The 27,878-nt window shown below is 53.9% G+C and overlaps 2 protein-coding genes across 5 annotated transcripts; both read left to right on the top strand.

The window, feature by feature from the left end:
• Positions 1-9: 9 nt before the first annotated feature.
• On the top strand, positions 10-12,779 carry NOL6 (nucleolar protein 6). Of its 3 annotated transcripts, XM_072841674.1 has the most exons (27): positions 10-134; positions 287-452; positions 1,896-2,102; positions 2,188-2,304; positions 3,602-3,781; positions 4,157-4,325; positions 4,546-4,680; positions 4,765-4,928; positions 5,015-5,135; positions 5,350-5,408; positions 5,492-5,593; positions 5,796-5,911; positions 6,080-6,257; positions 6,629-6,751; positions 6,918-7,066; positions 7,211-7,286; positions 7,509-7,649; positions 7,788-7,905; positions 7,987-8,141; positions 8,244-8,407; positions 8,734-8,886; positions 9,122-9,219; positions 9,959-10,083; positions 10,215-10,304; positions 10,697-10,891; positions 11,008-11,109; positions 11,353-12,779. In XM_072841674.1, the coding sequence occupies exons 2-27, from the start codon at positions 399-401 to the stop codon at positions 11,500-11,502; spliced, it is 3,441 nt and encodes a 1,146-aa protein (XP_072697775.1). In that variant the 5' UTR covers positions 10-134; positions 287-398; the 3' UTR covers positions 11,503-12,779. The 3 variants fall into 3 exon arrangements, with proteins under 3 accessions (XP_072697775.1, XP_072697776.1, XP_072697777.1); XM_072841675.1 differs by lacking the exons at positions 10-134; positions 11,008-11,109; positions 11,353-12,779 and having other exon boundaries at positions 219-452; positions 10,701-10,885; XM_072841676.1 differs by lacking the exons at positions 10-134; positions 287-452; positions 1,896-2,102; positions 2,188-2,304; positions 3,602-3,781 and having other exon boundaries at positions 4,281-4,405.
• A 7,661-nt stretch (positions 12,780-20,440) lies between these two features.
• Positions 20,441-27,364, top strand: AQP3 (aquaporin 3 (Gill blood group)). Of its 2 annotated transcripts, none has more exons than XM_072841678.1 (6): positions 20,441-20,757; positions 24,634-24,760; positions 25,126-25,263; positions 25,620-25,738; positions 26,069-26,286; positions 26,372-27,364. In XM_072841678.1, the coding sequence occupies exons 1-6, from the start codon at positions 20,554-20,556 to the stop codon at positions 26,538-26,540; spliced, it is 975 nt and encodes a 324-aa protein (XP_072697779.1). In that variant the 5' UTR covers positions 20,441-20,553; the 3' UTR covers positions 26,541-27,364. The 2 variants fall into 2 exon arrangements, with proteins under 2 accessions (XP_072697779.1, XP_072697780.1); XM_072841679.1 differs by lacking the exon at positions 20,441-20,757 and adding an exon at positions 21,283-21,441.
• Positions 27,365-27,878: the final 514 nt, after the last annotated feature.

Genomic DNA, 27,878 nt, shown 5'->3' with positions numbered 1-27,878 from the left:
AGCTGCGGAAGTGAGGGAAAGAAAGCGACCGCTAAGCTACAGGCAGGCTTCCGGTCTGGCGTCGCAAAGAGACCGTAAATGGGAGAAGCCGGCTTGGCTCCTCCCCCCCGGTGGGCGGGCCTGGAGAGTGACAGGTACCAATGGCGAGCGGCCCTTCGAGCGCTCACCCAATGGTTCCGGAGCGGGGCGGAGTCCTGCGGCACGAGGCTGGTCCCCACGCGGCGCGGGGGGTTTGCCGCGGGGCTGCCGCAACTTTCTCGTAAGTCCTCTGCGATTCCGCTGCCAGGCTTCGGTGATTGTGCGGAGGGCTTCGGCACTTCTGCCCACGTGGGAAGAAGTTGTGCCGAGCACGTGGGCTTCCTACCCGAAGTACTGGAGCAAGACCTGGACCCGGAGTTATGGGGCCAGCGCCTGCGGGAGCGCAGGATCGCGGAGGTGCTGGGGAGCCAGAGGTGGGTGAGCCCTCCGGCAGGAAGGAGTGCTTTCTACCTGCCCGAGCTGGCAGAGCCTGGCAGCTCGCCGGCCAGGGGCGCCGAGGCAGTCCGTCCTGGAGGAGTCTTATTCCCCCACATTTCCAGTCTGGGCACCGAGACAGTCGGAGGGAGATGGGAACTTGCGTTATTTGGATAGAAGCGGTAAAGCTTCTTGAGCTTTTTCCTTCGAGAGCTCTCACCTGGAAGTTGAAGAGACCCCCGCGGCGTGGATCATTTTCCTAACCAGGTCCTTCTCCTCGTCATTCTGCGAGACCTTCTAATCTCTTGAGCCCAGTTCTGTGCTCGCTGCTCTAACAGAGGGCACATGGTGGTGCTTCTGGGATCCTTCAGTGAGATTCTCCCCGTGTAGGAACGTGGAGTGGGGGCGGGGCCCAGGGCTGTAGGGGAGAAGGTTTGAGACCCTGCAGACCAGGGTGTGAAGCCTGCTTACAGAATAGGCATCCTGGACACCTAAGTGGCTCAGTGATTGCGTTTCTGCCTTTGGCCTAGGTTGTGATCCCGGGATCCTGGGATTGAGTCCCGCATCCGGCTCCCTGGGGGGAGCCTGCTTTTCCCTCTGCCTTTGTCTCTGCCTCTCTCTCTCTCTGTCTCTCATGAATATTTAATTTATTTATTCGTGAATATTTTATTTATTTATTCATGAGAGAGGCAGAGACATAGGCAGAGGGAGAAGCAGGTTCCATACAGGGAGGCCGATGTGGGACTCGATCCTGGGACTCCAGGATCACCACTGGGCGGAAGGCAGAGGCTCAACCACTGAGTCACCCAGGCAACCAGTAAATAAAATCTTTAAAAAAAAAATGCATGCTAACTGTGGAATCCAGCTCAGGGGACTTCTTTCAAGTGTGCATTTTCTGCCAGGATTACTGAGGATTGGATGACATACTGAGTATATTTTACAGAGGCAGTAGATTCCAGCTCTTTCCAACATTTGGCCACTTAACATTATACTGATGTAGTCTATAGTCAGGGCTTGCTGGCAGGGGTAGAGCCTGGCAGGATTTGGATAGAGCAAGAGTGGAGATGGCATTTGCAGATTCCCATTTGCAGATAACCCAGCAGAAGAGGAAGCTCCCTGATGCATGGTACCTGGAAATACAAGAAGCTCAGGCATTGTTTAGGTCAGGACTCAGTCAACTACTAACCCTGTCAACTTCAGGCAGGGCTCCATGCTTGTGCTGTCACATAGACAGGGAGCCCTCAATTCAAGGAATTTCAGCCTAGAGCTTAGTAACGTTCTTCTAAGTAATGATAATCCTAAGTTTCACAGTCTGGCTCCCATTCAAAAGAATGAACAGGAGCTTGTGAAGTTTTTGCCCACATCCCATTATGGTGGCACTTCTGGCAGTGGATGTTTGATGTCTGTGACCTCACAGTGGCTTCTCTCCTCACTGGCCACAGGTAATGGAACTAGCTCTGGAAGGCACAGGCAAGGAGGGAAAGAAGGAGTCCTCAAAGAAGCATACCCTGTCTGGGTCTCCAGTGGAGGGCCTCCTGCAGCCAGTGAAGCTTAGCCAGGCAGAACTGTATAAGGAGCCTACCAATGAGGAGCTGAATCGTCTTCGGGAGACTGAGAGTCTATTCCACTCCAGCTTGCTTCGTTTACAGGTACTATTGGGTGGCTGGGGCTTTTATTAGAGGGGTGGGCCTGGAACCCTGAGGCTGAAGGACTCTCTGCTGTCTCTTCTTACAGGTAGAGGAGCTACTAAAGGAAGTGAGGCTGCCAGAGAAGAAAAAAGAGCGGATTGATGCTTTCCTACGGGAGGTCAACCAGAGAGTCCTCAGGGTGCCCTCAACTCCTAAGAGAGAGGTAAAGCAGGCAGTGAGAAGAACTGGAAAGCCCAGGAGAGGTCCTCCATGTGGGCATCTGAAACAGCTTTTCTCTTTGCCAGAGGGGTGCTAGGGAGCTCATTTTCATTGCCACTGGAAGTACAGTCAACCACTTGTGCATTTGTTCAGCAAACGCTTATGTTCTTTGCAGCAGTTACATTTTTAGGACACATCAGTGAACACAAGCTGTCTACTTTCTAGTGTTGGGCTTATGGATAGTAGATGATAAACATGACAGGTAAACTGTGTAGCAATGTTAGAAAACAGTAAGCAGTACAGGAAAAGGAGAAAGTAGGGCGACGTGAGGGGATTGTGGGGATATCGGAAGATGGGAGTGGTTTGCAAATTTATTTATTTATTTATTTATTTTAAATATTTTATTTATTTATTCATGAGAGAGAGAGAGAGAGGCAGAGACATAGGCAGAAGGAGAAGCAGGCTCCATGCAGGGAGCCCTATGTGGGACTTGATCCCGGGACTCCAGGATCATGCCCCGAGCCAAAGGCAGACGCTTAACTGCTGAGCCACTCAGGCATCCCTGGTTTGCAAATTTAAATAAGGTGGTTGAGATAGGCCTTATTGAAGTGACATTAGTGTGACTATCTGAAGGAAATGAGTCAGCCATATAGATATCTAAAGGAGGAAGAGCATGGCAGGAAGGGGAAATAAACACCACAAAAGCTCAAAGGCAGGAGTAAGCCTGGTATGTTGCTTGGACTGAATGAAGGGAAAATAAGAGACAAGTTCAGAAAGGCAGTGGAGGAAGGAGACATTTCACATAGGGCCTTGTACACTGAAACAGGGACTTTGCCTTTGCTCTGGGTGAAATGAGAAACCGCTGACTGTGTACATTTTTTGGTAGCGCAGTGATGTGATCTCACCTCATTTTTAAAAAGTTCACTTAGATGTTGTGTTGAAAGTAGAATGGAGGAGAATACAGGTAAAATCAGGGAGACTAGTTAGAAACCTATTATGTGGTAATCCCCTGGAAAGTGGTGGCATCTCATACTAGGATAGAGAAGTAAAGAAGCAGTCAGTGCCTGGATGCTCTTGACAGTGAAATGGGTATTCTCAACAGAGATGAGTCCAGTGATTTACATGTTTTGTGCTTGAACAACTAGTATGAAGTTTCCTTAATGGGGAGGACATGTTTATAGAAGGACGAGGGGTTTATTTTCAAATGTGTTGATGCATTTAATGTGATATGTCTACTAGACATCAAGGGGACGTGTCCGGAAGGCAATGAAATTAATATGTATCACTGCCTTTCCCCACAGCTGACTGACCAGACTTGGCTCCCAGCTGGGGTTCGAGTGCCCCTCCACCAAGTGCCCTATACTGTGAAGGGCTGTTTTTGCTTCCTGCCTCCGTCTCAGGTCACTGTTGTGGGCAGCTACCTTCTGGGCACCTGCGTCCGGCCGGACATCAATGTGGACATGGCAGTGACCATGCCCAGGGTAAGGTACAGTATTTGGGGGATGGAGAGGCCTGCTCCTTTACCACCTACAAATTCCTGGGTCCCTCTTTCTTTCCCACCTGCCACTGGCCAGGGGATTGAAATCTGAACTGGAAATCAAAAGAGAGCAGACCCCTGCTATCTTCTTGAGGGCAGCTTAAATGTGCCCTTGGGTCAGTTGCTACCCTTTGGAACTTTGCCTTCTCATCTGAGAACTAAGTATATTGTTGTTAGTCCTGGTTCAGACACTCCAGCCAGCAAAAATCCCTGAGGTTTCTAAACTGTGATTCACCTTGGCTTCCTCCTGGCCCCACAAGCCATCTAATAATAGTACTGACGGGCCTGGTCATCTCCCCCTTCTCCTGACCCTCTCCAGGAGATCCTACAGGACAAAGATGGGTTGAACCAGCGTTACTTCCGCAAGCGTGCTCTCTACCTGGCCCACTTGGCTCACCACCTGAGCCAAGACCCTCTCTTTGGCAGTGTTCACTTCTCCTACACCAATGGCTGTCACTTGAAACCCTCGCTGCTGCTTCGGCCACGTGGTGAGAGGCACACACTGGGCTGAAGGCACAGTATGGGATGACAGATTTAGTGGGGGAGATATGGAGGCCTCAAATCCAAGGTGAGAAGTTTGGGCCTCAAGTTTTGGGGGGAAGGTATAAGGACCTCAGAATCTAAGGTGGGAGGGCATGGGCCCTCAGGTAGGAAGAGGGTGCCACAGGGGCCCACATGGCAGATCTGATCACTCTCTGTCTCCCTCAGGGAAGGATGAGCGCCTGGTCACTGTACGTCTGCATCCATGCCCTCCACCTGACTTCTTCCGCCCGTGCCGCCTCTTGCCATCTAAGAACAATGTGCGCTCTGCCTGGTACCGAGGGCAGAGTCCCCCAGGGGATGGTAAGCAGGCCCTGGTATCCAGGTGGAGCTGAAGGGAAGGATGTTGTGGGGATTTCTCCTCTCATGGCTTCTCCTCTCCCTCAGGTAGCCCAGAGCCTCCCACCCCCCACTATAATACGTGGGTCCTGCAGGACATGACCCTTGAGTCCCATGTGCAGCTGCTGTCCACAGTGCTGGGCTCAGCCTTTGGGCTGAAGGATGGTGTGGCACTTCTGAAGGTCTGGTTGCGGCAGCGGGAACTGGACAAGGTGAGTTGCGAGTGGCCCAGCTTCCCTGCCTTACTGAGTGGCAGGCTGGCCCTGAGCTCAGGCCTCTCTCTGCATCTCTTTTTCAGGGCCTAGGAGGGTTCAGTGGGTTTCTTGTCTCCATGCTGGTTGCCTTCCTTGTGTCCACACGCAAGATCCACACCACCATGAGTGGCTACCAGGTCCTGAGGAGTGCCTTGCAGTTTCTGGGTAAGGTGGTGAGACTCGGAAAGGTCAAGGGTTTCACTCTTCCTGTGAATCTTCTCATCATATCAGGGATCATTCAGTTTCTTGCCATGAGACAGATGAGCAGATTGAATTCTAGAAGCAGGCAGTTGCAGCCACTTGACTGGAGGGAGAGTGTCATTAGGGCTGGATCCCCTAGAAGGAGGACACCTTCTGACATACCTCTGGCTCACTTCAGCCACCACAGATTTAACAGTCAACGGGATCAGCTTATGTCTCAGCTCAGATCCCTCCTTGGTGAGTGGGGCAGGGCTGGGTCTGGGCAAGGAGGCTTGAAGGTAAGTCCCCAGTCCTGACTGGCTTCTCTCTCTGCCTCCCAGCCAGCCCTGGCTGACTTCCACCAGGCCTTCCCTGTTGTCTTCCTGGATTCCTCAGGCTATCTCAATCTCTGTGCTGATGTTACTGCCTCTACTTACCACCAGGTACCAATTGTCCCCCATTCCGAGGTACCCCTGATGTCCCAATCCAGATTCCATCCCTTCTGCCAGTACCAGAGCCCCAGAAATTCCTCTCCAGAGAACTTAGGTTAGGCATGTCTCTTGGTCTGAGCAGTCAGGTCCATGAAGGAAGGGTATAGTTGTGATAGGCTCACATGTAAGTTCCCTGTTTACCCCATGGCCGCAGGTACAGCATGAGGCACGGCTGTCTATGGCATTGCTGGACAGTAGAACCGATGACGGATTCCAGCTTCTGCTGATGACTCCAAAACCCATGATCCGGGCTTTTGACCATGTTTTGCAGTAAGTTTAGGGCAGGCAGGCTATGTCAGTGGGTCCTTTTTCCCTAAGGCTACACTGATGGGGCAGAGGTGCTCAGGGAGGTGTTCAGATCTTCCTGGTTTTGGGAGGGGTGGTATTTGGGGTCAGCAATACTTCATTCTGTCTCTTTGTCTCTTTGTGCCCCTCTAGTCTCCATCCACTGAGTCGTCTGCAGGCAGCATGTCACCGGCTAAAGCTGTGGCCAGAGCTGCAGGATCTTGGTGGGGACTATGTTTCAGCTGCTTTGGGCGCACTGACCCCCCTCCTGGAGCAGGGTCTGGGGTCCCGCCTGCACCTGCTGGCTCATTCTCGGCCCCCAGTCTCAGAGGTGAGGTGCTGTGGGGTGGGGAGTTTGTGGGTTTATTTATTTATTTATTTATTTATTTATTTTAAAGATTTTATTTTTTATTCATGAGAGACACAAAGAGAGAGACAGAGACATAGCGGGAGAAGTAGGCTCCCTGATGTAGGACTAGATCTCAGGACCCCAGATCACAACCTGAGCCTAAGGCAGACACTCAACCACTGAGACACCCAGGTGCCCTGGGAATTTGTGGTTTAAGGGGGACTAGATCTGGGGTCCCAGGGGATATAAAAGACCCCATTCCTGTAGCTAGATCTTTCTACCTAGTTGGAAAGTGGTTTGCAGACCAAGCTGGGGCATCCTTGGGTTGAGCTCAGCCTTTTTGCACCCTATAGTGGGACATCAGCCAAGATCCACCAAAGCACAGAGACTCTGGGACCTTGACCCTGGGATTGCTCCTCCGGCCTGAGGGGCTGACCAGTGTCCTTGAGCTGGGTCCAGAGGCCAACCAGCCTGAGGTGAGAAGCCCTGGGGTCTTGGGGGATGACTTGGCCCTGTTTGGGGGGAGTCTGTTGTGTGCTGGCAGAAATGGTATGGATTATTCCCATGCCACTTGGATTGCAGCCTGTCAGAGATTTCTGATAGAAAATCTGATTTCTCCTACCACCCATTGCCTTTGTTCAGGCTGCTGACTTCCGCCAGTTCTGGGGATCTCGCTCAGAGCTTCGGCGTTTCCAGGACGGAGCCATTCGGGAAGCTGTAGTCTGGGAGGCAGCCTCTATGGCCCAGAAGCGCCTTATTCCCCACCAGGTGGTCACTCACCTCTTGGCACTGTGAGTGTTAGCATCTGGATGCTGGGAAGCAGCAATGGACTGGGGAACCTTTTAGGAGGGTCTGGCCCAGGCTTTGTGCTGAGCAGCTAATGTCTCAGCAGCTGCTCAGCCCACACTGAGTCTGTGCTGTACCCCTTTTCCCAGCCATGCCAACATCCCAGATACCTGTGTCCACTATGTGGGGGGCCTTCTGGACGCATTGATCCAAAGCCCAAAAGAGGTAAGGGTCTTGTGTCAGGGATAGGATCAAGCCAGGGGTTGCAGCTTAGCATGTGGGTGGAGAGTTGCAACCTCAGCCTGACTGCACTTCCCATAGTGTCCAACAGAGGGGGTGCTGGCTCTATGCAGCCTGGGCTGTGGCACAGTCCCAGGTGGTGGTGGTAGTTTTGTGTGGGGGATGTTCTATAGCATCCTGGCTCCCTGACCATGTTCTCCTTCTCAGACCTCCAGCACAGGTGAGGAGGCTCTGGCAGCAGCAGTACGTTGCTACGATGACCTCAGCCGCCTCCTGTGGGGGCTGGAAGGTCTCCCGCTGACTGTGTCTGCTGTGCAGGGAGCTCACCCGGTGCTGCGCTACACTGAGGTGAGGTGTGAAGGGCAGGGAGCCCTTTCTGCCTGTGACCTCTTGCCTCTCCCCCACCTACCAGTATTCCCCCTTCCAGTTCATATGTTCACTCTCTCCCAGTCCCAGGCCCCTTCCTTAGCCCTGCTGCTTCCGTAGGTGTTCCCACCAACCCCAGTCCGGCCAGCCTACTCCTTCTATGAGCACCTGCGAGATCGGGCCTCGCTGTTACCCCGGCCCGACAAGCCCTGTCCAGCCTATGTGGAGCCCATGACCGGTGAGGAGCCTCTTAGGAAGGATGAGAGGAACCCTTCCCATTCCATGTCACAGTCTCGAGACCTCCTACTTTTCTTCCTAGTGGTATGTCACCTGGAGGGCAGTGGTCAGTGGCCACAGGATGCTGAGGCCATACGGCGGGTCCGAGCTGCTTTCCAGCTGCGCCTGGCAGAGCTGCTCATGCAACAGCATGGGCTGCGGTGTCGTGCCACGGCCACACACACTGATGTCCTCAAGGTTAGGCTGGTGCAGGGTAGGGATTCTCCGGAGAGGGAAGAGACAGGGTGTTAGGGTGCTGCAGGCTGACATGCATCTCCCACCCCATACTCCTTTCAACAGGATGGGTTCGTGTTCCGGATTCGTGTGGCCTATCAGCGGGAGCCCCAGATCCTGAGGGAAATGCGAAGCCCCGAGGGGATGATCTCATTGAGGGATACACCTGCCTCCATCCACCTTGAGAGGGACACGAGGCATTTGCCCTTGCTCACCAGTGCCTTGCATGGGTATGGCCACCTGCACAGGTTCTTTTGCCTGTGGATCCTTCCCTGCTCCCATTTTGCTTTCCTGGCCACCTGCCTTTCTGGGAGGCCAGGTAGTATAATAGGGATATGAATTATGGAGTCTGGCAAATTCTAGAACCCTCACCCTGCCACTTCATTGGCTAACCTGTTGGCATTAGTTAGGGGTATGTGAGATTCTGCATAGCATGGATCAGCAGAGAGGGTAATTTCAGTAAAGGTTGAGTAGATAGTGGTGGTGAAGCTGAAATATGGTTCTTGGGCCTTGATGGCCTGAGTCTCATTGTCACTACTCTCTTTCCCTTCTACAGGCTCCAGCAGCAGCACCCAGCCTTCTCAGGTGTGGCACGGCTGGCCAAGCGATGGGTGCGCGCCCAGCTTCTGGGTGAGGGGCTCAGTGATGAGAGCCTGGACCTTGTGGTTGCTGCTCTTTTCCTGCACCCTGAGCCCTTCACCCCTCCCAGGTGATTCCCTCCATCTTTTCCCTAGCCAGAAAGCTCCCCTTAAGGCCACCTTTCATCCCTTAGGCTGTACCTTCAATCCAAATGGAGGAGGGTAGCTGAAACAAGTGACAAAAGAGGTTCTAAGACACCCCTTATCTCCTTAATCCATGCCAAGGGGTCTAGGCTGTCTAGACCATGAGGAAAGCCTTAGGATGGGTGGTTGGACCTAGACTCTCTGCTCACTCTTCCTTCTCAGCTCCCCCCAGGTGGGCTTCCTTCGGTTCCTTTTTTTGATATCAACCTTTGATTGGAGGAACAACCCTCTTATTGTCAACCTTAACAACGAGCTCACTGGTAAGTGATAGGACTGGGGTCAGACTACTGCAGGAACGACCCTTTGTGGATGGCAGAGTAGGGTGCACAGGGTTTTCCTTGTCAGTCTGAGAAGTGTTTATGTGTGTGTGCCTGACCCTGATGGCTTTGGAGTGGGAAGTTATTAGGAGGAAGAGACCCAGTTCGAGGCCTTAGGGAGTCCTGAGACTGTAGAGCTACGGTTTGCTTGTACGATGATCAGAAACAGAACAGGCTGGAGGTGGAAAGGAGGCTACCTGGTGAGAGTGGTGAAGGGGGGAGGAGAGTAGAAGGCTACCCTGAGCACTAGGTGAGAAGGCTTGTGGGGAGCTGGGAAGGGCCCGGATTAGAGAAAGATGTCTCGACCTCTTGGGGAGTGGGGGTGATGGTTTCTAGTTGTAACATGAGGAGCTCCTGGTCCCGGCAGAGAGGAAGGTGTCAGCTTCCTAATTCCCCAGGTGTGTGGGAGCATAGGGTTGGAGGGGGTCAAGGGCAGGCCTCAGCTTGTGCAAGCCCGGAAACTAGACTGGGGTGCCAGGCAGTGGAAAATTCTGCCTCTGGGCTGAGCTTGAGAGTTTAATGCCCCACCCAATGGAGACAAACATGGTGTCCTTTTCATTGCCTTTGTCTCTTGCGGGAGGGCCATTGGAAAATCCCTGTGATGGGCCACCAGAAGACCTGGGGCAGCAGAGCATGTCAGGGGAAAGGAGCAGGCTGACCCAGGACCCCCTCTTGTTCACAGTGGAGGAGCAGGCGGAGATCCGTAGTGGCTTCCTGGCAGCTCGGACACAACTCCCAGTCATGGTTATCGTTACCCCCCAGGATCGTAAAAACTCTGTATGGACACAGGATGGACCCTCACCCCAGGTTCAATCCTATTCCTACCTCCAAATTTGTTTTTCTTCCCCCATGGAAAAAGTAGGCCCAGCCTGAACTAAGAGAGACCTGTTGTTAGGTCTGATCTATTTGATGTATGTGTACTCCCCTCCCCCACCCAGATCCTACAGCAGCTTGTGGTCCTGGCAGCTGAGGCCTTGCCTGTCCTAGAGAAGCAGCTAATGGATCCCCAGGGGCCTGGCGATATCCGGGTAAGCCCCTGAACATGGGTAACTGGGGATTCTTGCCTCTGAACGTTGGAAGTCTGGAGCTGTAGGGCCTCTCATGGGATGCTCAGTCTCCTCGTTTGCTGCGACTGAATCCAGAAAAGGCATTGAAGCTGCCCATGGTGCCTGACAGTGGTGGAGCCTGTAGGAAAACCAGGGCCTGGCTCTATCCAGGCCTAATGTTTCCAGCCTATGCTCCTCCTGATGGATTGAAGCTGACCCCAGCTGTGGTTCTGTTCCCATCTTCAGATGAGGATTTGGATTCTTAATTGGGGGGCGGTCAGAAAAAAGGAAAGGAGAAAACCAAAGTGGGCTTGTGGAGACTTTGTGGTCCATCTCCCAGTGGGTGCTGCTGACCCCTTCCTACCCTTCCTCAGACAGTGTTCCGGCCACCCCTGGATATGTATGATGTGCTGATCCGCCTGTCTCCCCGCCACATCCCCCGGCACCGCCAAGCCGTGGACTCACCAGCTGCCTCCTTCTGCCGTGGCCTGCTCAGTGAGCCAGGGCCCTGTTCCCTGATGCCTGTGCTAGGCTATGATCCTCCTCAGCTCTATCTGGCACAGCTCAGGGTAGGTCTTAAAGGGCTGACTAAACTGGGGGAGGGGACATCCAGGTGAACCTGGGGCCATGGAGGGGGCTCTCAGGTGTCCACCTGTAGTTTTACCTATGTCCTGCCCTTTCCTAGGAGGCCTTTGGGGACTTGGCCCTTTTCTTCTATGACCAGCATGGTGGAGAGGTGATCGGTGTTCTCTGGAAGCCCACCAGCTTCCAGCCCCAGCCCTTCAAGGTGTGCTGGCTGGTGATAACCCATGTGTTCCCGAGGGTGTACATGTTGTTCCATGTGGGCATGTGTGTCTGTACGTGGCATGCTCCCCAAGTGACCACAGGTCACATGCGAAGCACGTGTGTTGTGTGTCTCTCTCCATTATTGCTGTTCCTCTCCACCCCCACCCCCCCACCCCCACTCCCATTTATTGTCTCTGGGTGTGTCTTTGTGACTCCTCAGTCCACATTTCTCTGGTTCCCCTAGGCCTCCAACACAAAGGGGCGCATGGTAATGTCTCGAGGTGGGGAGCTGGTGATGGTGCCCAATGTAGAAGCGATCCTGGAGGACTTTGCCATCTTGGGTGAAGGCCTGGTACAGGCTGTGGAGGCCCGAAGTGAGAGGTGGACCGTGTGATCTCCAGCCCTAGGAGCAAGCTATAGGTGACAGCGGGACTTCCAGACTTCTGGAGTAAGATGTCAGTGGCATTACCTCTACCCTTGCTACGTACACGTCCTTCAGGAAGTATCTGCTGGCCTGAACACACTGAGATGTCCCCCCAAAAGAGCCCTGCCCTAATTTTCTGTCCAGTGCTTTACCATCGGGGCAGGGGCCTGGTATTCCACAGAGTCCACTGGGCTTGTCTGAACTCCCAGGAGAGGAGAGTGAGCCAGCTCAGAAAGGGAACTAAATGACTCCAAGAGATCCATCCACCTCTCAGCTCTGGCCTGGGCTTTTTTTCTTCCTAGGATGTTTCCAGAAGCTTAGAGAGGAGGACATGTACCCAGGGTTGAGGCTCTGTCTCCTTCCCATCACCAGGGTATGCACCTAGACCTTAGTATGTCCTTCGGGGTAGTGTCAGGCCTTTAAATAGGGCCCAGAGAAGGTGAGATCTGCTGAGGGTCACAGAATGCCAGTATTGAGCAAGGTGCTATTGTTTTCGAGGGTGGGACATGGAAAAGCACAGAGGGCAGAAGGGGCTAGGTGAGTGAAGGCGCAAGGGGTACAGAAAGCCCTGAGCGCTCCCATGGCTGCTCAGCATCTCGCCCGCACCCCCCAACCCCCTCAGGCTCCATCTCTCTGCCCATTCATGTCTCAAACTGCCTCCACTGTGTTCCTGCAGTGGAGGTGGAGAGGGGAGCAAGACCCAAGTCCCGGTCTTCAGGAGCTCTCAGTGCCAGGGCAGGGTGGAGGGGGTGCTGCCTCTTTTCAGCCTGGTCCACACCCCACTTCCGGCAGCCTCTCCCTTCTCCGTCTCCCCTAATCCTGGACGTTTCTCCAGACTCAGCTCAAATAGTGCTGCCGCCTCCAACCCTTCCCTTGCCCCCAGCCTGAGGTGCTCTCTCCTCTGAAACACGAGAGTAGTGATTGTTCAGTTTACTTCATAGTCGCCTACAGTGGTGTGAACCTTTCTGTTGTCTGAAACTTGGATTTAAAGTTAAATCACTTGGGAGCAGCCTGGGTGGCTCAGCAGTTTAACACCACCTTCAGTCCAGGGCGTGATCCTGGAGACCCGGGATCGAGTCCCATGTCAGACTCCCTGCGTGGAGCCTGCTTCTCTCTCTGCCTGTGTCTCTGCCTCTCTCTCTCTCTGTCTCTCTCTCTCTTTCTCTCTCTGTGTCTCTATGAGAATAAATAAATAAAATAAAATCTTTTTAAAATTTTTTAAATTAAATCACTTAATTTCTCCATGATCTTGGCTTTTCTGCATTTTTCACATAGTTTTAACTTTGTCTCTACATGTAACCTCTTTGGGGGCAGGTGACATGTTTGAACATAGTTTTCGTGGCATTGAGGACAGTGCTATGCTCCAGTAGGACACAGGTGTGTGCAGAAGGGGCAGCCAGCCAGGCAGATGGAGGGCAAGCAGGGCCACCAGAAGACTTCAAGGAAAGGGAGTCATAATTTGTACCCCCTGCCTTGAGTGTGCGGGGTGGTGAAGGTGAGAGCCATGGCCCCAGAGTTCAGGTACAGCTGACATCCACCGAGTGCCTAGCAAATGCTGCGTGCTGGTAGGTATTTTACCTATCTCCTGTGTGGGAAGTTGTACAGTAATGCCAGCCCTGTGAAGTATGCGCTTAGTTATCCTCATTTTCTGGATGAGGGAGCAGGTGCAGCATCAGGCAGGGGCCCATCGGTGGGGACACTCAGAGGCCTGGCTCTCAGGCTTCGTCCTTAAGGTGATAAGCCACATATGGGAACCCTGATCTCCACTTTGTCCCAATTTTGTTAGTCTCTGTGAACCTGTGCCGGTCCCTAGCTGTCACTGTCATAGGATTAGAAATAGGCATAGAGAATACATTGATGGGCTGTGTGAGCTGGGGTCTGCATCTCCGTGTCCTTGATTCATGAGGGCCACACGTATGTGTGCAGGGCTTTACTGCTGGGGAGAGAAATGCAGTTCCAGCCTTCATGGACCTGCAGTCTGTGGTTGTCCCTGGCTCCTCCTCATTCATTTTTCTCCACAGCCCCTCCCTAGGCTCTAAGGAGGGATGGTGCTGGGCTGTTTCAGACCCTCCTATTTCATCCTCGGGTCAGCTTCAGTCCTGTGGCTTCTGGCCTTTTCACAAACACAGTTCTAGATTATTCCAGTGTGGAATAATCTGCCCCAGGTCAGATTCTGCAGCAGTGGCTCCAAGAGGTGCAGGCAACAGGCCCCCCTTGGGAGTGAACCCTGGCCCTGCTACCTCTCTCTGTGTTCCTGGGCAGGTCACCTCCCCTCATAGGGCCCAGCCTCCCCACTTTTAAAATGGGGATGCAAACGGCTTTGTCAGGGTGCATGATGTGGTTAGGGAAGAGGGCCTGGAACTCAGACCCAAGAAGCCGCCCCATCCTTTCTACACCTCCAGCATAGCTTAGGGGATGGGGTGTGGAGAGAGCTGGAAGCCCAGGCTCGTCTCAGCCCCTCACATTGCAGCTCTGACCTGTTTTCCTCAGGTCTTCTCCGGAAAGGTGAGGCCAGTGTGGTCTAAGACGACCTTGGGGGTAAAGGCGGGTGGCCTGAGGAACTAGACCTTCACTGGAAGGAAAGGAGAGACTAGAAGGAACTGTGTGAACAAGGATGTAGCTTACATCCCCATGGGTATGTCTGCCTCTGGGCTCCTGCATCTAACTTTGCAGGTGGACATGGATTGGGGGGAGTCTGTCGGACGTATGGGGTGATTTATCTGCTCTGTGTTTTGGGAGTGTGGTGCACATGTCTATGTGCTAGTCTGTGCCGGTTTTTGCCTTCAGCTCTGAGTCGCTGTAAAAGGGGAAATCTCTTTTTGAAGAGCAAGTCAGGAAAAACACTCTCAGATAAAAGGCAAAAACTCAAATTTTTACTGTGGATTTATTTAAATGGCCCTAAATAAAGCCTTTTTTCTTGGGATTTGGTTTCCCCAGTTCTGTCAGAACTTCTGAGCCTATGTAGTTTACATTTAATGAATTCTCAAAGAGTCCTCTCTTCTGATTGGTATCACCATCCCTTCTAAACCAGAAGCCTTTTGGGGCACCTTGGTGGCACAGTCGGTTGGGCATCTGACTGGGTTTGGGCTCAGGTCATGATCTCAGGGCTGTGGGATCTGCACTCAGTGGAGTCTGCTTGAGATTCTCTTTCCCCCTCCCACTCGTGGTAGCTCTCTATCACTAAGATAAATAAATCTTTAAAAAAATGTTTTTAAATTATTAAACCAGAATCCTTTTGGCTACAGACTATTTTCTTCTGCCTAGCACCTTCCTTGGGAGAAAAAGAGCAAGACCCCGAAGCCCAGGGGTCCTTGCAGCAGGTTCCCATTCAATGAGGTTCTGAGGGCTGCTCAGATTTGAGCTAGTCTAAGTGCCCCCACCCCAGTAAATACACATGTAACCCCCCTAACATCCGGTACTTACTTTGTGAGTCATAGATTAATCCAGGTGAGAGATGAAGGGGAGGGGAAGCCTGGGGCACGTGAGTCACCCCTACCCTACTCAGGAAGAGGCCAGCCTGTTTGCCCATCCTGCTGCAAAGACAGAGGAGGCGGTGTGGGGGGAACGGGACTCTTAGACTGCCCATGGCACTAATGGGGACCAAGGTGTTTCAAACCCAGAGGGAGACTCATTTCCCTTTCCCACTTCAGCTTCTGAAAATAAGATGGGGAGGATAATTCTTCTGGTTTGCATGAGGCCCAGAGAGGTGTAGGAACTTGTTCCAGGGTCACACAGGGAGCTAGAGGTGGAAATCCAAAGAATCTAGGCATCCTGGCTCCAGGCCTTGCTGCTGAGCCTGGGCTTTCCTGGATCCCAGGGCTGGGGTGAAGAGAAATAAGGGAATGGAAGCTGAGTTCTAGATCTGCAAAATGGGGCAGAGAAGAGTGCAAAGCCTGGCCCCCTTCCCTGTCCTGGGCCACCTGCCAGCCTTGTTGGTCTCTCTCCACCCAGGGCAGTCGAATGAAGCTGTTAGCACGACCTAGAGCAGCAGAGCTAAGGACAGGGGAGGGGTAGGAGTGTGCACACTCTGGTCCACCTTAGCTCAAGCCTGAATCTCCTCTGTCTCCCTAGCCAACAATATTGTATTATAATCCACGAACTTGCTAAGAGACTAGAACTTAATTATTCCACCCACTAGAAAAAGGACAATTATGTGATGGAGGTCTAATTATCGCTACGATGGCAATCATTATATGGCATAGATAGATAGACAGATACAGCATCTTGGCCTTTCTCCAATCGGCCCCCTCAAAAATTCCCACTCCCATCTCTCAATCACGGGGTCTCCCTGGAGTCCATTACCCACTGATCCCGGCTCTAGCCATCCCCAGGAAGTCATACCTAAAGTCTGACTGCAGACTCTCCTGCTGTAGTCTGTCTACTCCCCTAGATCTTTCTTGTGACGCCTCTCCCTGGGGCAGGCAGCTGGTGGCTGCCCTGTAATTAGCATCCAGACTGAGCTGGGATGAGGGGAGAGAATATTGGGGCTCACACGTGCCCATGACCTTTCTGGAATACCAGGTGCAGAGCTTCCTTCCACCACCTGTCCTCCATCCCACCCCCTTCAGACCACAGGCCTCTCAAAGAGCAGTTGTCCTGGGCCCCATCTCATGTTCAAGTTCCTATCTAATTCTGCTCCCCTCCAATTTTGCTGCCCTACTCTGCTCTGCCCCCTAAATCCCCACTTCAAACCCACCTCGCTCCCTATAGCTGTTGCCCCTTTACCTTGGGGGTAACAGGTTGCCCCGCATCTGGCCTCTGTCCCTCTGTGGCTTCCTTCCAGGCTGCCTGGCCTCAGCCTTTCCCCTCTAATACATCAGCCACTTCACAGCTGGAGGGATCCTTCCAATGCTTTCCATTAATTGGCAAATAGAGACCATACCACTTCCCTGCTTAAAACCCTCAGGCCTCCCATTAGCTTCTGTTCTTAGTAGTGGAACATTTGTCAGTTTTCATCTTGTTGAGAACCCTGATGTACCATGGTTAAAATTCTGTGATTGAAGCAGGAAGTGGGGCCAGAGCTGTGCCTCCTTGTCTTCCTTCTCCCCATTTCCAGCTCCAACAGTCCCATTGAGAGCTTCCTCAGAACCCTGGGGATTAAAGAAGCACCGTTTGAATATCTCTGGCCTCTCCATAAGGCCCAGGCCCATAGTACAGAACCCAAGGCCCTTCCTGTGCTACCAGCGACCTTGTCTGGCTTCACTACAGGTGCTCTCATCGTGTACCAGGCAAGGAGCCATACCCAACTGGGCCTGGCCCAGCGGGCTCTCACCTGGAAGACGCTCCACAAAATCCCCAGCCAAATGTTTCCTCCTCCAGGAAGCCTTCCAGTTGCCTCCGCCTCCCAAGAACTCCATGTTCTCTTCCTGGCTGCAGTGGCCAGGCAAATGCCAGGCCCTAATTCAGTGTCCCCCTCCCCGCCCCCCACCGCCCAGGAAGCCCATGAGCTTTTCTTTCTCCTCAACCTCTGGTCTTGATCTCTCATCCTTTGAGGCAACCATCCTTGTTCCAGAAGCTTTCCTGCTAGTGAAGAAGGAGATAGGAAAACAGAAAAACCAGGGGTTTCAGGGATCTGATCCCTAAGGTGTGAACATGAGCCTTCCAGACACCCTAGGCCTGTTTACAGTGATTGCCTGGACTGTGTCAGCAGCATGTCACTAACTCCCCTCCCCCCAGGCTGGCATGGGGTAGGCCCAAGTGTCTGGCCAGTTAGTTTCCAGACTCCTCAACAGATCCCTGTTCTCTATCTCTGGCTTACTTTGTAAACACTGGACCCAGACCCACAGCCAGGCCCAGACAGGGACACACACACAGAGATATGCACACAGAGCCCCTTGAACATGCAAATGCACACACAGGCCCTAATGGATACACACATGCATGCAAGAACCCTCTGGTTGTCCTCATGTGTATGCGGACCTCCATGGATACATGTACCCACACAGCCAAGAACGCACATGGATGCAGGTGGATATTCACATATGAAGAAATGTGGCTCTGATCAAGGACGCAGCTTCTAAAATGAGTCTTTCTTCATATGTCGACTATGTAATAAAGTTTTCAAAGCCTGAAACACCCACAATCTTGTTTGATTCTTATAGAGGCCCTGGGTTGGGGGATGGGAGGACTCCATCTGAAACTTCCATGTGACTGATGAAGAACCTGACACTCTGAGGGCTGGGAGAAGAGAGCTGTCTAGGTCACCTGACTGGTCAGTGGCCAAGCCAGGCTTAGAGCTGAGATTCTGGATCTGGTAGAGGCCTCTGCCCCATGAGCCTAGCCCTTGTGGTTCTGGACCCTTCCTCAGCAAGGAGTCTAGGCCTCTGCCCATCCCTCTGCCTCCTCTATGACTCTCTGCTGTCTCCAGAGGGTGCAAAGAGCTTAGGGACACTAGAAGGTGAACCCAGAGTCCCCAGGATAAGGGTCTAAAGGTAGCTTTTTCTCAAGGTCCATCTGGACTTCTGGCTGGAAGTGCCAAGAGGGTAGTTTGTGTTCATGGGCTCTCTGCCATCTTGTCTGGAGACAGGGGGTGACTGTTGGTGCAGTAGGAGGAGATACTTGCCCACCCCCCCAGTCTGGGGACGCTCATAATAGGATGATTCATCTCTGCTCTCCACTCCCAATTCCAGTCCAGAGCCAGCCCCCAACTCTTGAGGCCTAAGAGCAGGAATAATGTCCAGCAGTGGTCTAAGAGTGGGACACATTCTAGAATGGGAGCTCAAGTGTGGAGAGACTCAGTGTGTTCCTGTGTCTTGGCTCCCTGCTCCTCCCGTGCCTCGGACCTGAGGCTCCCCTGCCTCTCTGCCCCTCTTCACCTCTCCTCTTCAATCCCATGGGGTTTGAATCCCAGCTCAACACATAGTAGCTGAGACCTTAGCAGGTCACTTTTTTCCAGACCTCAGTTTTGTCATCTGTGAAAGGGGGGAAATACATGCACTTTTGGGGATTGTTTTGCAAATGGGAGGAAGTGCTTTCTAAACTTGAAAATGTCTGTATGTCTGCTTTGGTCTGCCATTCCCCTCATCCTGCTCCAATGCTCTGGAGGAGATTAGGGGATTTAAAGAGGCTGGGGGTACTGTACCATGACTTATTTTCTAATGTCTACAATCTTCTCTACCCCACTTGCTGACAACAAGGCCCATGTGTCTTGTCTTGGTTCACACTGCTTCTATTGAAGCAAAAAGAGTTTGGGGGGTAGGAAATGAAGGGTGTGTCACCACCTCCCCCTGCTTTATAGGGGCCCAGCCAGCCCCTCTAGTCCAGCAGGCTGGGACTTGCATTGCTAGCCCTTCCCTTGCCTGGGAACCCACTCCCCCAGTTCTGACCTCAAGGAGTCACAGCCTCCCACAGGGTGGATGGGCCGTCAAGGCCCCTTCCTGGGCTCAGCCCTCCCGCCCAGGTGAGACATAGACCTTGCTCAAGATGCCCTGGGAGGAGGTGGTTCCTCCTCATCTGCATCCTCTCAGAGTTCCCAGGTGGGCTGGCTTCTAGCCTACACTTGGCATTGATTTTCCTTCCCAAAGCACAGGAGGGAGCCCAGAGGGCTATAAGTAAGTTATGTGACTCAGAATTGGCCCTACCAAGCTCAGTCACTTCTCTGTGAAGCCATGCTTCTTTCTGTCTTTTGCCCCAGGGGGCGCCATTGACATTGACTACAGTGAGAAGAGTCACAGAGAGGTCCTGCTTCAGCACCCAAACTCTGGCCAACCTGGCACTTCTGGACAAAATCCCTAGGCCCTGACCCCTCTTAATCCCAGATGAGGGCTGGTAGGAATAAGGGACTCTTGGAAGGCATTGTATCCTTCTCCCTCTTCCAGGCCCACTAAGAAGCATGAAGCCCTACCCATACCATATCTTCTCAGCTCCGACCCAAACCCATCCCATTGTGCATGTGTATGTACAGGTATGAACGTGTGTCCACACTAGTTATAGATAGGAATGAGTCTGGTGGGAGGGAGAATTTGGTGTAGCACATGTGAACGTCTATAATCTGAGTGCAAACACGTGTGTATAGGGCCTTGTGTGTGCCTGCTGGTTGCAGAGCTGTCCCTGTTTTTCTTCTGTGCTCTGGTTTCCAGGCCAACCCTAGCTTCAGGCCAGCCCAGGATGGGGCATGGTGAGGATGGGGTGCTATGGGCTGGGGTTTCCTATTTTCTTTCAGTCTTGAGACCTTTGCCAGTTCCTGTCCTGTGCTGCCTTTGCAGTCCAATCTGAGGCATTGAGGGTCTGAGAAGCACATCACATGATGGGGAGAAGAAAGGGCTGCATGGTAGAGGGTGTGTCTCCATTTCTACAGTCTGGGCTCTGGCATGGGAGTCTTGGGTTGTGTCTTGAGTCACAGACTGGCAGTGGGGCTGTGAGTAGGCACTTGGTGATGGCCCCCTGATTCACCATGGGGCCTCCCAGCCCATGGGGGCCAGGAGAGTAGGGGTGCTTCTCCCTGGGTGAGGGGCCATGGGAGACCTCACGTGTGGCTTACATATATGTTTGAGCCCATGGCCAGGCTTTCATGTGAATGGGATCCCATGAGCATGTGAACAGAGCTCTGTTTATAGGTTTATAGCCAGCCTCCAGGTGAGTGTGTGTGTGTGTGTGCATATGAGAGTGTGTAAATTTATCCAGAGTATGTTGCTAAACCCCATCTCTTTGGGCATGAGTCATCTCTGGAGCCCTCATTTCTGATAGCCACTCCTCAAAGGCCTTTAGACCACCAAGATTAAGTACCTCTGGAAAATTTGGTCTCCCTTGGCAATGCTGCCATTGTGACCCAGGGGAGGTCATATTTGCTCCCAGTCCTGTGGAAGTAGGGCCAGGCCACCACACCTCAGTTTCCCAATTATTAAATGCAGTATAGTGAGCAAAGTTGCCTCATGCCCCACCTTGGACAGGGCTGACAACCCTCACAGTTTAGCCAGCTTAACTTCTTAAAGGGTCACACTCTCCCTTGGCTGGCGATCAGCGAGAGTGTGAGAAGAGAAGGTTAAAAACAGCTGGGACTCACCCTTCTGGCAAGCATGTGGCATGTGGCATGTCAGGACAACCTCGGCTCAGCCTCTGGAACCATGTGCAAAACACACGCAGGTACACGTGTGGCAGACTGAGTTAACCCAACCAGGTCCAACAGACATGTGCACAGCCACGAGAAGTGTCCAAGTGGATCTGGCACACCGGACACACGGCACGTGTGGACACAGCTGTGGACAGAGCTGGTCGGGACGGCAACAGGTGACGTGTAGTCAGCACAAGCGACAACCGCGTGTGAGCTCTCAGCACACGTGCTGTGAGCACCCAGGTCTGGACCATGAGAAGGCCCAGGGCCTCCTCCCTCCAGCCCCTGGCTGAGGACCTGTAGGGCTGGGGGGGGGGGGGCAGTTCTGTCCTTTCTGACCCTCCGGCTCACCCCCACCGTCGCAAGGATGACAGCTTGGCTCGCTGTGAGCCGCCCAAGGAGGCCTCTAGGGGAGCTTCATTCTCCCCAGATCCCGCACCTGTACCCCCCGCCCCCCCAGAGCCCGCAGTCTCCTCAGCCCCCAGCAGCCTCCTCCCCTACGTGCCCTCCCGCAGCGAGCTCACCCCTAAAGCCCACGCTCCCGCCGCCCCCGACCTTCCTCCCCAGGCCCCCAGGCACGCCGCGGGGGGCGGCCGCCCACACCTCGGGCGGGCTCGGGGCGCGGCGGGCGGGGCCGCGGGGCCGCGGGGCGGGCGGGGCCGCGGCTCGCGCTCCTATAAAGGGCGCCGCGCGGCGCTCGGGGCCACTGCAGCCGCCGCCGCCCGCGCCCCGCCCGCCGCCGCCGCTCCGCCATGGGTCGACAGAAGGAGCTGGTGTCCCGCTGCGGGGAGATGCTGCACATCCGCTACCGGCTGCTCCGCCAGGCTCTGGCCGAGTGCCTGGGCACCCTCATCCTCGTGGTGAGTGGGGGGACCCGGAGGAGCCCTTCTCTCTCCAGCGCCCACACTCCGCGCCCCCTGCTCCCCGGTTGTCCCGACGGTCCCACCCCTCTCCCAGCTCTGCTCCCCACCTCGCCCGGTGCCCGAGGGCTCTCCCCGCATCGCTCCAACCCCAGCCGTGGCAGCTCTGACCCTTGCCACAACGCCAGCTGTTGCTCCCACCGACGGCCGCGGCCCCAACCCAGAGGCTGCGGGCGGCGTCACCCCTGCAGGCGGAGACCTCCAGCGACTCCTGGCTCTCCTTCCCCAGGTGCCCAGAGCCCCAGCCCTGCGAGGCAGTGGGGGCATGCACAGATGGGCCTCTCTTAGATTATTTGGGTCCTGGATATCTGGCCCCTAATGAATAATTAAGCTTTAGAAAGTCCAAAAGTTCCCGTGATGTGAGGACAGTTTGCCACAGGTGGGGGCAGAGGGCGGAGGCCACAGGGTGCAAACAGCAGAGCTGGAAGAAAGGAGGATAGAGATAAGGAGGCTGCGGAAGGCAGCTAGGCCCGGGCACAGAGGACATGGTCTAACTAAAGTCACACCCCTGTGCCAGCGGCTCCCAGATGGTCAGTCGCCCGGACAGATGCTGTCGCCCTCTGTGCCCAAGCACTCTGAGCCTCAGCCTCTAACTCAACCTCTGGGTTAGTTTGTGGGTTCTCTGGGTAGGCCACTTCCACTGCCGGGGTTATCTCCAGTCCAGTTACTCCTTGGTTACACTAGTTTTGTCTCTAGGTTGTTCCCGGGTGACTTTGTTTACATTTCTTGGGTCTGACAGAAATACTGCTTACAGTCTCCATTTCCTGTCCCACCTACTCTCTGATTTTCAGCCCCTCATGTGGTTACACCTGTTTTTCCCTTGGGTTACTTTTGGGTTCAGTTGCTTCATTGTGGTGAATGGGTTATTCCGTTTCTGCCCCAGCCCCAACTGTAGATAAGGCAGACCAGGCGGCCCCCTGTGGAAGCTTAACTAGAGGCAAGTAGGTAAGGCTGGGGTGGCCAAATGGGTGGTGGTGGTAGAGCAGGCTCCATGGTGAGAAGAAGAGGTCTCAGACTCAACCTTTGGCTTCCAGGAACAGCAAGGGAGGAGCCAGGTGGGTCACTTTATCCACAGCCCCTCACAAGACCAGTGGCCCTCTGCATCATCCCCATCCCTTCTCTCCCTATGTCAAGAAGGGAGGAGAGGCAGGTGCTTTTTGCCCTCCTGGCCCAGAACCTCATGTCCCTCACTATCTGATTGATGGTCCATGCCCCTGTTTGAGAGAGCAGCCAGGACCAGGGAAGGTGTCTTCCACAGTCATAGAGGGGCCTCCCTATCCTCTCACATCTCAGTTGGCCTCTCCCACAAAGAAGCAGTCAGGCCTTGCACTGAGCCCCAGGATCATTTGGCTTATCCTCAACCACAAAACGAGGGTGTTACTTCTGTGAAGGCTTTCAAGCTCAGATGGGCGTAAGGCATCTGGTGTCAGTGAAAAGCAGAACCTCAAGGGCTGCCTAAAGAGGAGGGGCTAAGCCTGGGAGACCCTTGAGTGGTGGGTGAGGGCTTGCCTGCATACCTCTGTGGGCTGGGGACCCAGAGCCTCTGGTGGTAGGATAAGGGCTGGCCTTGGGGTGAGGAAGCCCCTTTCTCTGAGGTACCTAGCAAGGCAGGGAAAACGGGAGAAGGAGGGGGAGGAAGAGGAAGATTAGCCCCAAGGTGGTGGAACTGGCTCTGACAGCTTCTACCTCCAAGGTCTCCTGGGATGGAGCCAGGTTTGGGCCTCAGGCAGGAAAAGAGCCAAGGCCAGGGCCTGCCAAGCTGGGCAGGGTGCCCCGGACCCCATATGCCTCCCCCAACCTCCCACATACTCACAGTCTCTGATCTTTGCTCTCACCTGCCTACACACCTTTGCCCTGCATCACTCCCGCTGGCTTCCCCACTATCTCTTGGTCTTTCTGCGGGATGATAATCAAAATGCTTAACAAGCCAGTACAGCAGGACACTGATCCATCAGAATGACCAGGGGCCTTAGCACAAGTCTTGGGAGCTGCTCGCAGGGTAGGCATAAAACTTTTAGTTATGGGGAGGTAGAAGAGGAAACCCAGGGCAGGGGCTGGAGCAGTTTTATGGAACACTATGGGCGCTCAAGGCAATAGCTCTTTGTGGCTGGTACAGAAGCATGTTAACATTTATTATTTTTTAAATATTTTATTTATTTATTCATGAGAGACACAGAGAGAGAGAAGCAGAGACACAGGCAGAAGGAAAAGCAGGCTCCACGCAGGAAGCCCGATGTGGAACTCTATCCCTGGACTCCAGGATCACATCCCGGGCCAAAGGCAGGCACCAAACTGCTGAGCCACCCAGGGATCCTGCATGTTTACATTTAAATAAGAGGAACAGGATGTCCTATACTTGCAGGACATCAGAGACCTTAGGCCTCTTGAATCTCCCCCATCACTGGCAGAAACCTTAGGATCAATCTCCCCACTTCCACTGCCCTGCTGGGACTAGTGAGAGGGGCCACTCAGATCACTGTCTTTAGGACCTCCACATCTGAGTAGGGAACCTGGACCCCCTGAGAGAGGGGTGGGGGTGAGTGGAGAGAGGAGGCTCTGGGATGGGAATAGGGGCAAGGGTGGGGGCAGGGCTCAGACATTCCAGATTCAGAAGAGATGGACTCACCCTAACTTCTAGCCTCCTTTCTATTTCTCTGTGCCCCATGTCATCCTCAACCCCTACCCCCAAGCTGTTCTCTGAGATGAAGAAGAAGGCAAGTGCAGGTGGGGTATGAGTGAGAGCCTTTCCACTTTGTGGGCCAGGCCTGAAGGGCTGGAAGAGAAACTGTGCTAAGGTGAAAGCTGCTCCCCTTTACCTCACTTCTACTAAGATTCCAGTAATATTAGAGAAGATGGTCCAGACATCTTTTGGGGCTCCCAATTGTAGACTCTACATCCAGTCCATCCCACAGGGCCCTGTTAAATTAAAGTTTGCACATTGTGGGTAGGAGGGTATGTCTGCTTATTTTGCAGGATGCAACTGCAGCGAGAGGGTTTGGGTTAGATTCCCCGGGGAAGGGCTTCCCTGTTCTCCGGATGAAGGCAGGTGGAGGTTGCTGGATTTCCCTCTTCCCTCCGGAGTGACAATTGCCGAGCCTCACTCTCTCTGCCTGGTTCTGTTTCCTCATACAGATGTTTGGCTGTGGCTCCGTGGCCCAGGTGGTGCTCAGCCGGGGCACCCACGGTGGCTTCCTCACCATCAACCTAGCCTTTGGCTTTGCTGTCACCCTGGGCATCCTTGTTGCTGGCCAGGTCTCTGGTAAGGCCTTGCTCCACCCTCAGTCATCAATCTTCAAATGGCATTCCCACAAGGTGCCCGGCGGGGGAATGGGGTAGTGGGGGACACTCCCAAGGATGAGGCATAGCCGTGGCCTCAGCTTTTTGAGCCCTTGGAAGAGGAAAGTGGAGAAGAAACTTGATACTTTGAACCTGTGACTCTCACCTTGGAATCAGATTATCAGAGTTGGCCTGTTACATAGTCCAACCCCCCACCTGGTACAAGAAACCCTTCTCTGCACCCCTGCTTACGAGGGCGAGAGAGGGGGAATATGGAGGTTAGGGATCCTGGCCTCTCGTCTGTGGCAAGCTACAGTGACTAATAGGTCCCATCTCTCCTCTGCCCAGGGGCCCACCTGAACCCTGCTGTGACCTTTGCCATGTGTTTCTTGGCACGCGAGCCCTGGATCAAGCTGCCTGTCTACGCCTTGGCTCAGACCCTGGGAGCCTTTTTGGGTGCTGGGATTGTTTTTGGGCTGTATTACGGTGAGCATTCTCCGCCCTGCCATCCTCCACTACCGCCCTCCCTCTGTTTGGGACCTGTTGGCACCTGGCCTTTTGATGATAGACAGCTAGGGCCTGCCCAAGCCTTGGGCTCATGACTCACTCATTCACGCACGGGCCCAAGGTGGGGGGCATAAGAGGAAAGAAACAAGTTGGGCAACAATAGAGTCTCAGGCTGTCCGCCCCCACCCCCCCACCTCCAACCCTCCACAGACTCCTGAGTAATAATACAGCAGTGATGTTCCCGCCTGTGATCCCCCAGGAGGGTGGGCCCAGCCTGAGACAGGAGAGCGGGTAGGCTTCTGCCCTCACCCACTCTGGCTCTAATCTGTCACCAGATGCAATCTGGGACTTTGCCAAGAATGAGCTTGTAGTCTCGGGCCCCAATGGCACAGCTGGCATCTTTGCCACCTACCCCTCTGGACACTTGGACATGGTCAATGGATTCTTCGACCAGGTATGGGCCGGGGAATCATGAGGGGAACACAGGGAGGAGGGCCAAGGTACTCAGCTGCTCCGTGGTTGGCTGGGGGACGGGACTCCTTGACTGGGTTTTTCAATGTGTGGGAACACCTACATCAGAATCATGGTGTCAGGTCCTTACAAAACAGGACTCTGCATATTTAGTCAGTCCCCCAGGGGATCCTTTGTGCACATAAGCATTCTAGCACCACTGCTGGAAAGAGCTGAACTTGGGAACTGGTAAGGCTCCAGGAGCCCAGAGACTGAGGAGGGGCTGGACGGTGGGTTGGGAGCAGCATCTCACCCCGTCCTCCCCACTCCCTAGTTCATCGGCACAGCCTCCCTCATCGTGTGTGTGCTGGCCATTGTTGATCCCTACAACAACCCTGTGCCCCGTGGCCTGGAGGCCTTCACCGTGGGCCTGGTGGTCCTGGTTATCGGCACTTCCATGGGTTTCAACTCTGGTTATGCTGTCAACCCCGCCCGGGACTTTGGTCCTCGCCTTTTCACCGCTATTGCTGGCTGGGGCTCTGAAGTCTTCACGTGAGTGCAGCCCCCACCTAGCCTGCCCTAGCCTGACTCCCCTCTGCTGCCCCACCAGCCCCTGACCACATCTGTCCATCCCCAGGACCGGCCGCCACTGGTGGTGGGTGCCCATCGTCTCTCCGCTCCTGGGCTCCATTGCGGGCGTATTCGTGTACCAGCTTATGATCGGCTGCCATCTGGAGCAGCCTCCACCCTCCACTGAGCAGGAGAATGTGAAGCTGGCCCACGTGAAGCACAAGGAGCAGATCTGAGTGGGCAGGGGCCACCTCCCCGCCCCCTCCCTTGAGCATCCACAGACTGTGTGAGGGCTGCTCCCTAGAAGCCTCCATGGCTCCCCTCCCAGACTAAGAAGCTCCTTGTTTACTCCCCCTCCAGTGGACAGCCCCCTTGGGGGATTCCCCCCCAGGACCCTCCACAAATAGGACCTTAGGACACTGACTTTAGGCTGTGGTGGGACAGGGAATAGGGCCAACATACCCTTTGTTTCCCAAAAAGAGAGAATGGGGAGCAGCTGTGTGTGTGTGTGTGTGTGTGTGTGTGTGTGTGTGTGGTGGTTTCTAAGATATTCAGGGCAAGCAACCAAATGGAAAGGATTCTAGCTGTGGGGGGAGCCCAGAGGAAGGGGAAGGTCCGTCTGTGGTGTGTTGTATGTGTTTCAGGTGCTCTGTGTGGAGAAGGATCCAGATATATGTGCTTCTGAGTATGTGTGTGTATATGCCCTTTTTTCTCAGCAAGGGGGCTTCTAGAGGCTTTGGGGAGGTAGGGTGGGAATATGGGGGGAGGCCCACTGCCCAGGTGTGGAGCTCTGGCTGTATATAAGTAGGAGCAGAGAACGTATTTCTGTCATAATGTAGGCATGAGGGGTAGTGGGGTGAAGTCCAGGTCATAAGTTTCATGTTTGCCTTTTTTTTTTTTTTCTTTCTTTTTTTGTAATACAGCAAGATGTTAGACTTTTAGGGATGGGGGTTGGGAGACCCTACTTAAAATAGGGTCTTCACTCCTTTAATCCTCCACTCAATACATGTACTCTTTTGCCTTTTATATATAAAAAATAAAATAAAATGTGTGCCTAAAACTGCCAATTGTACAAATTTCTCTGTTTGCCCTGCTGTTCTGGGGCCAGCTAAGGAGCTTCATTATGTCCAGCCACCAATACCACCAGGGTGCCCAGCTGGTGTCTCACCTGGCCAGGGCACCCTAGGGCTAGTACACCTAGCCCCTGTACACGCAGGGGGCAAGGGTCCGTCCCACAGGCAGGTCAGAGAGCCTCTTCCCCAAGCCTCTCAACTTGAACTCAGTGGCCCCCAAGCTTCCATCCTCTTGCACAATGAATGGCATCTCCTTCCTGACCCCTGCACCCACCTGTCATCCCAGGAAGGCAGGCTTGAACCTGGCCTAGAGAAAAAACATTTTCTTGGGTGGAGCTGGCCAAAGGGGAGGACTGCTATTCAGGAAGTAAAGTAGTGAGCTTCTTGTTGCGGGAGGAGACCAATCAGACTAGGGACCTGTATAGTCTTCTTAGGTTGCCGCTGTTTAGGCTCTAACCCATCTGCCCAGAACTTGGCCACAGCCCCCTTAGCAGTTTCCCT

The sequence above is a fragment of the Canis lupus genome, chromosome 10 (genome assembly GCF_048164855.1).
Source record: "Canis lupus baileyi chromosome 10, mCanLup2.hap1, whole genome shotgun sequence".
Classification (NCBI taxonomy): Eukaryota; Metazoa; Chordata; class Mammalia; order Carnivora; family Canidae; genus Canis; species Canis lupus.
The sequence above is the reverse complement of the archived record's forward strand: the minus strand, read 5'-3'. Positions and strand labels throughout refer to the sequence as shown.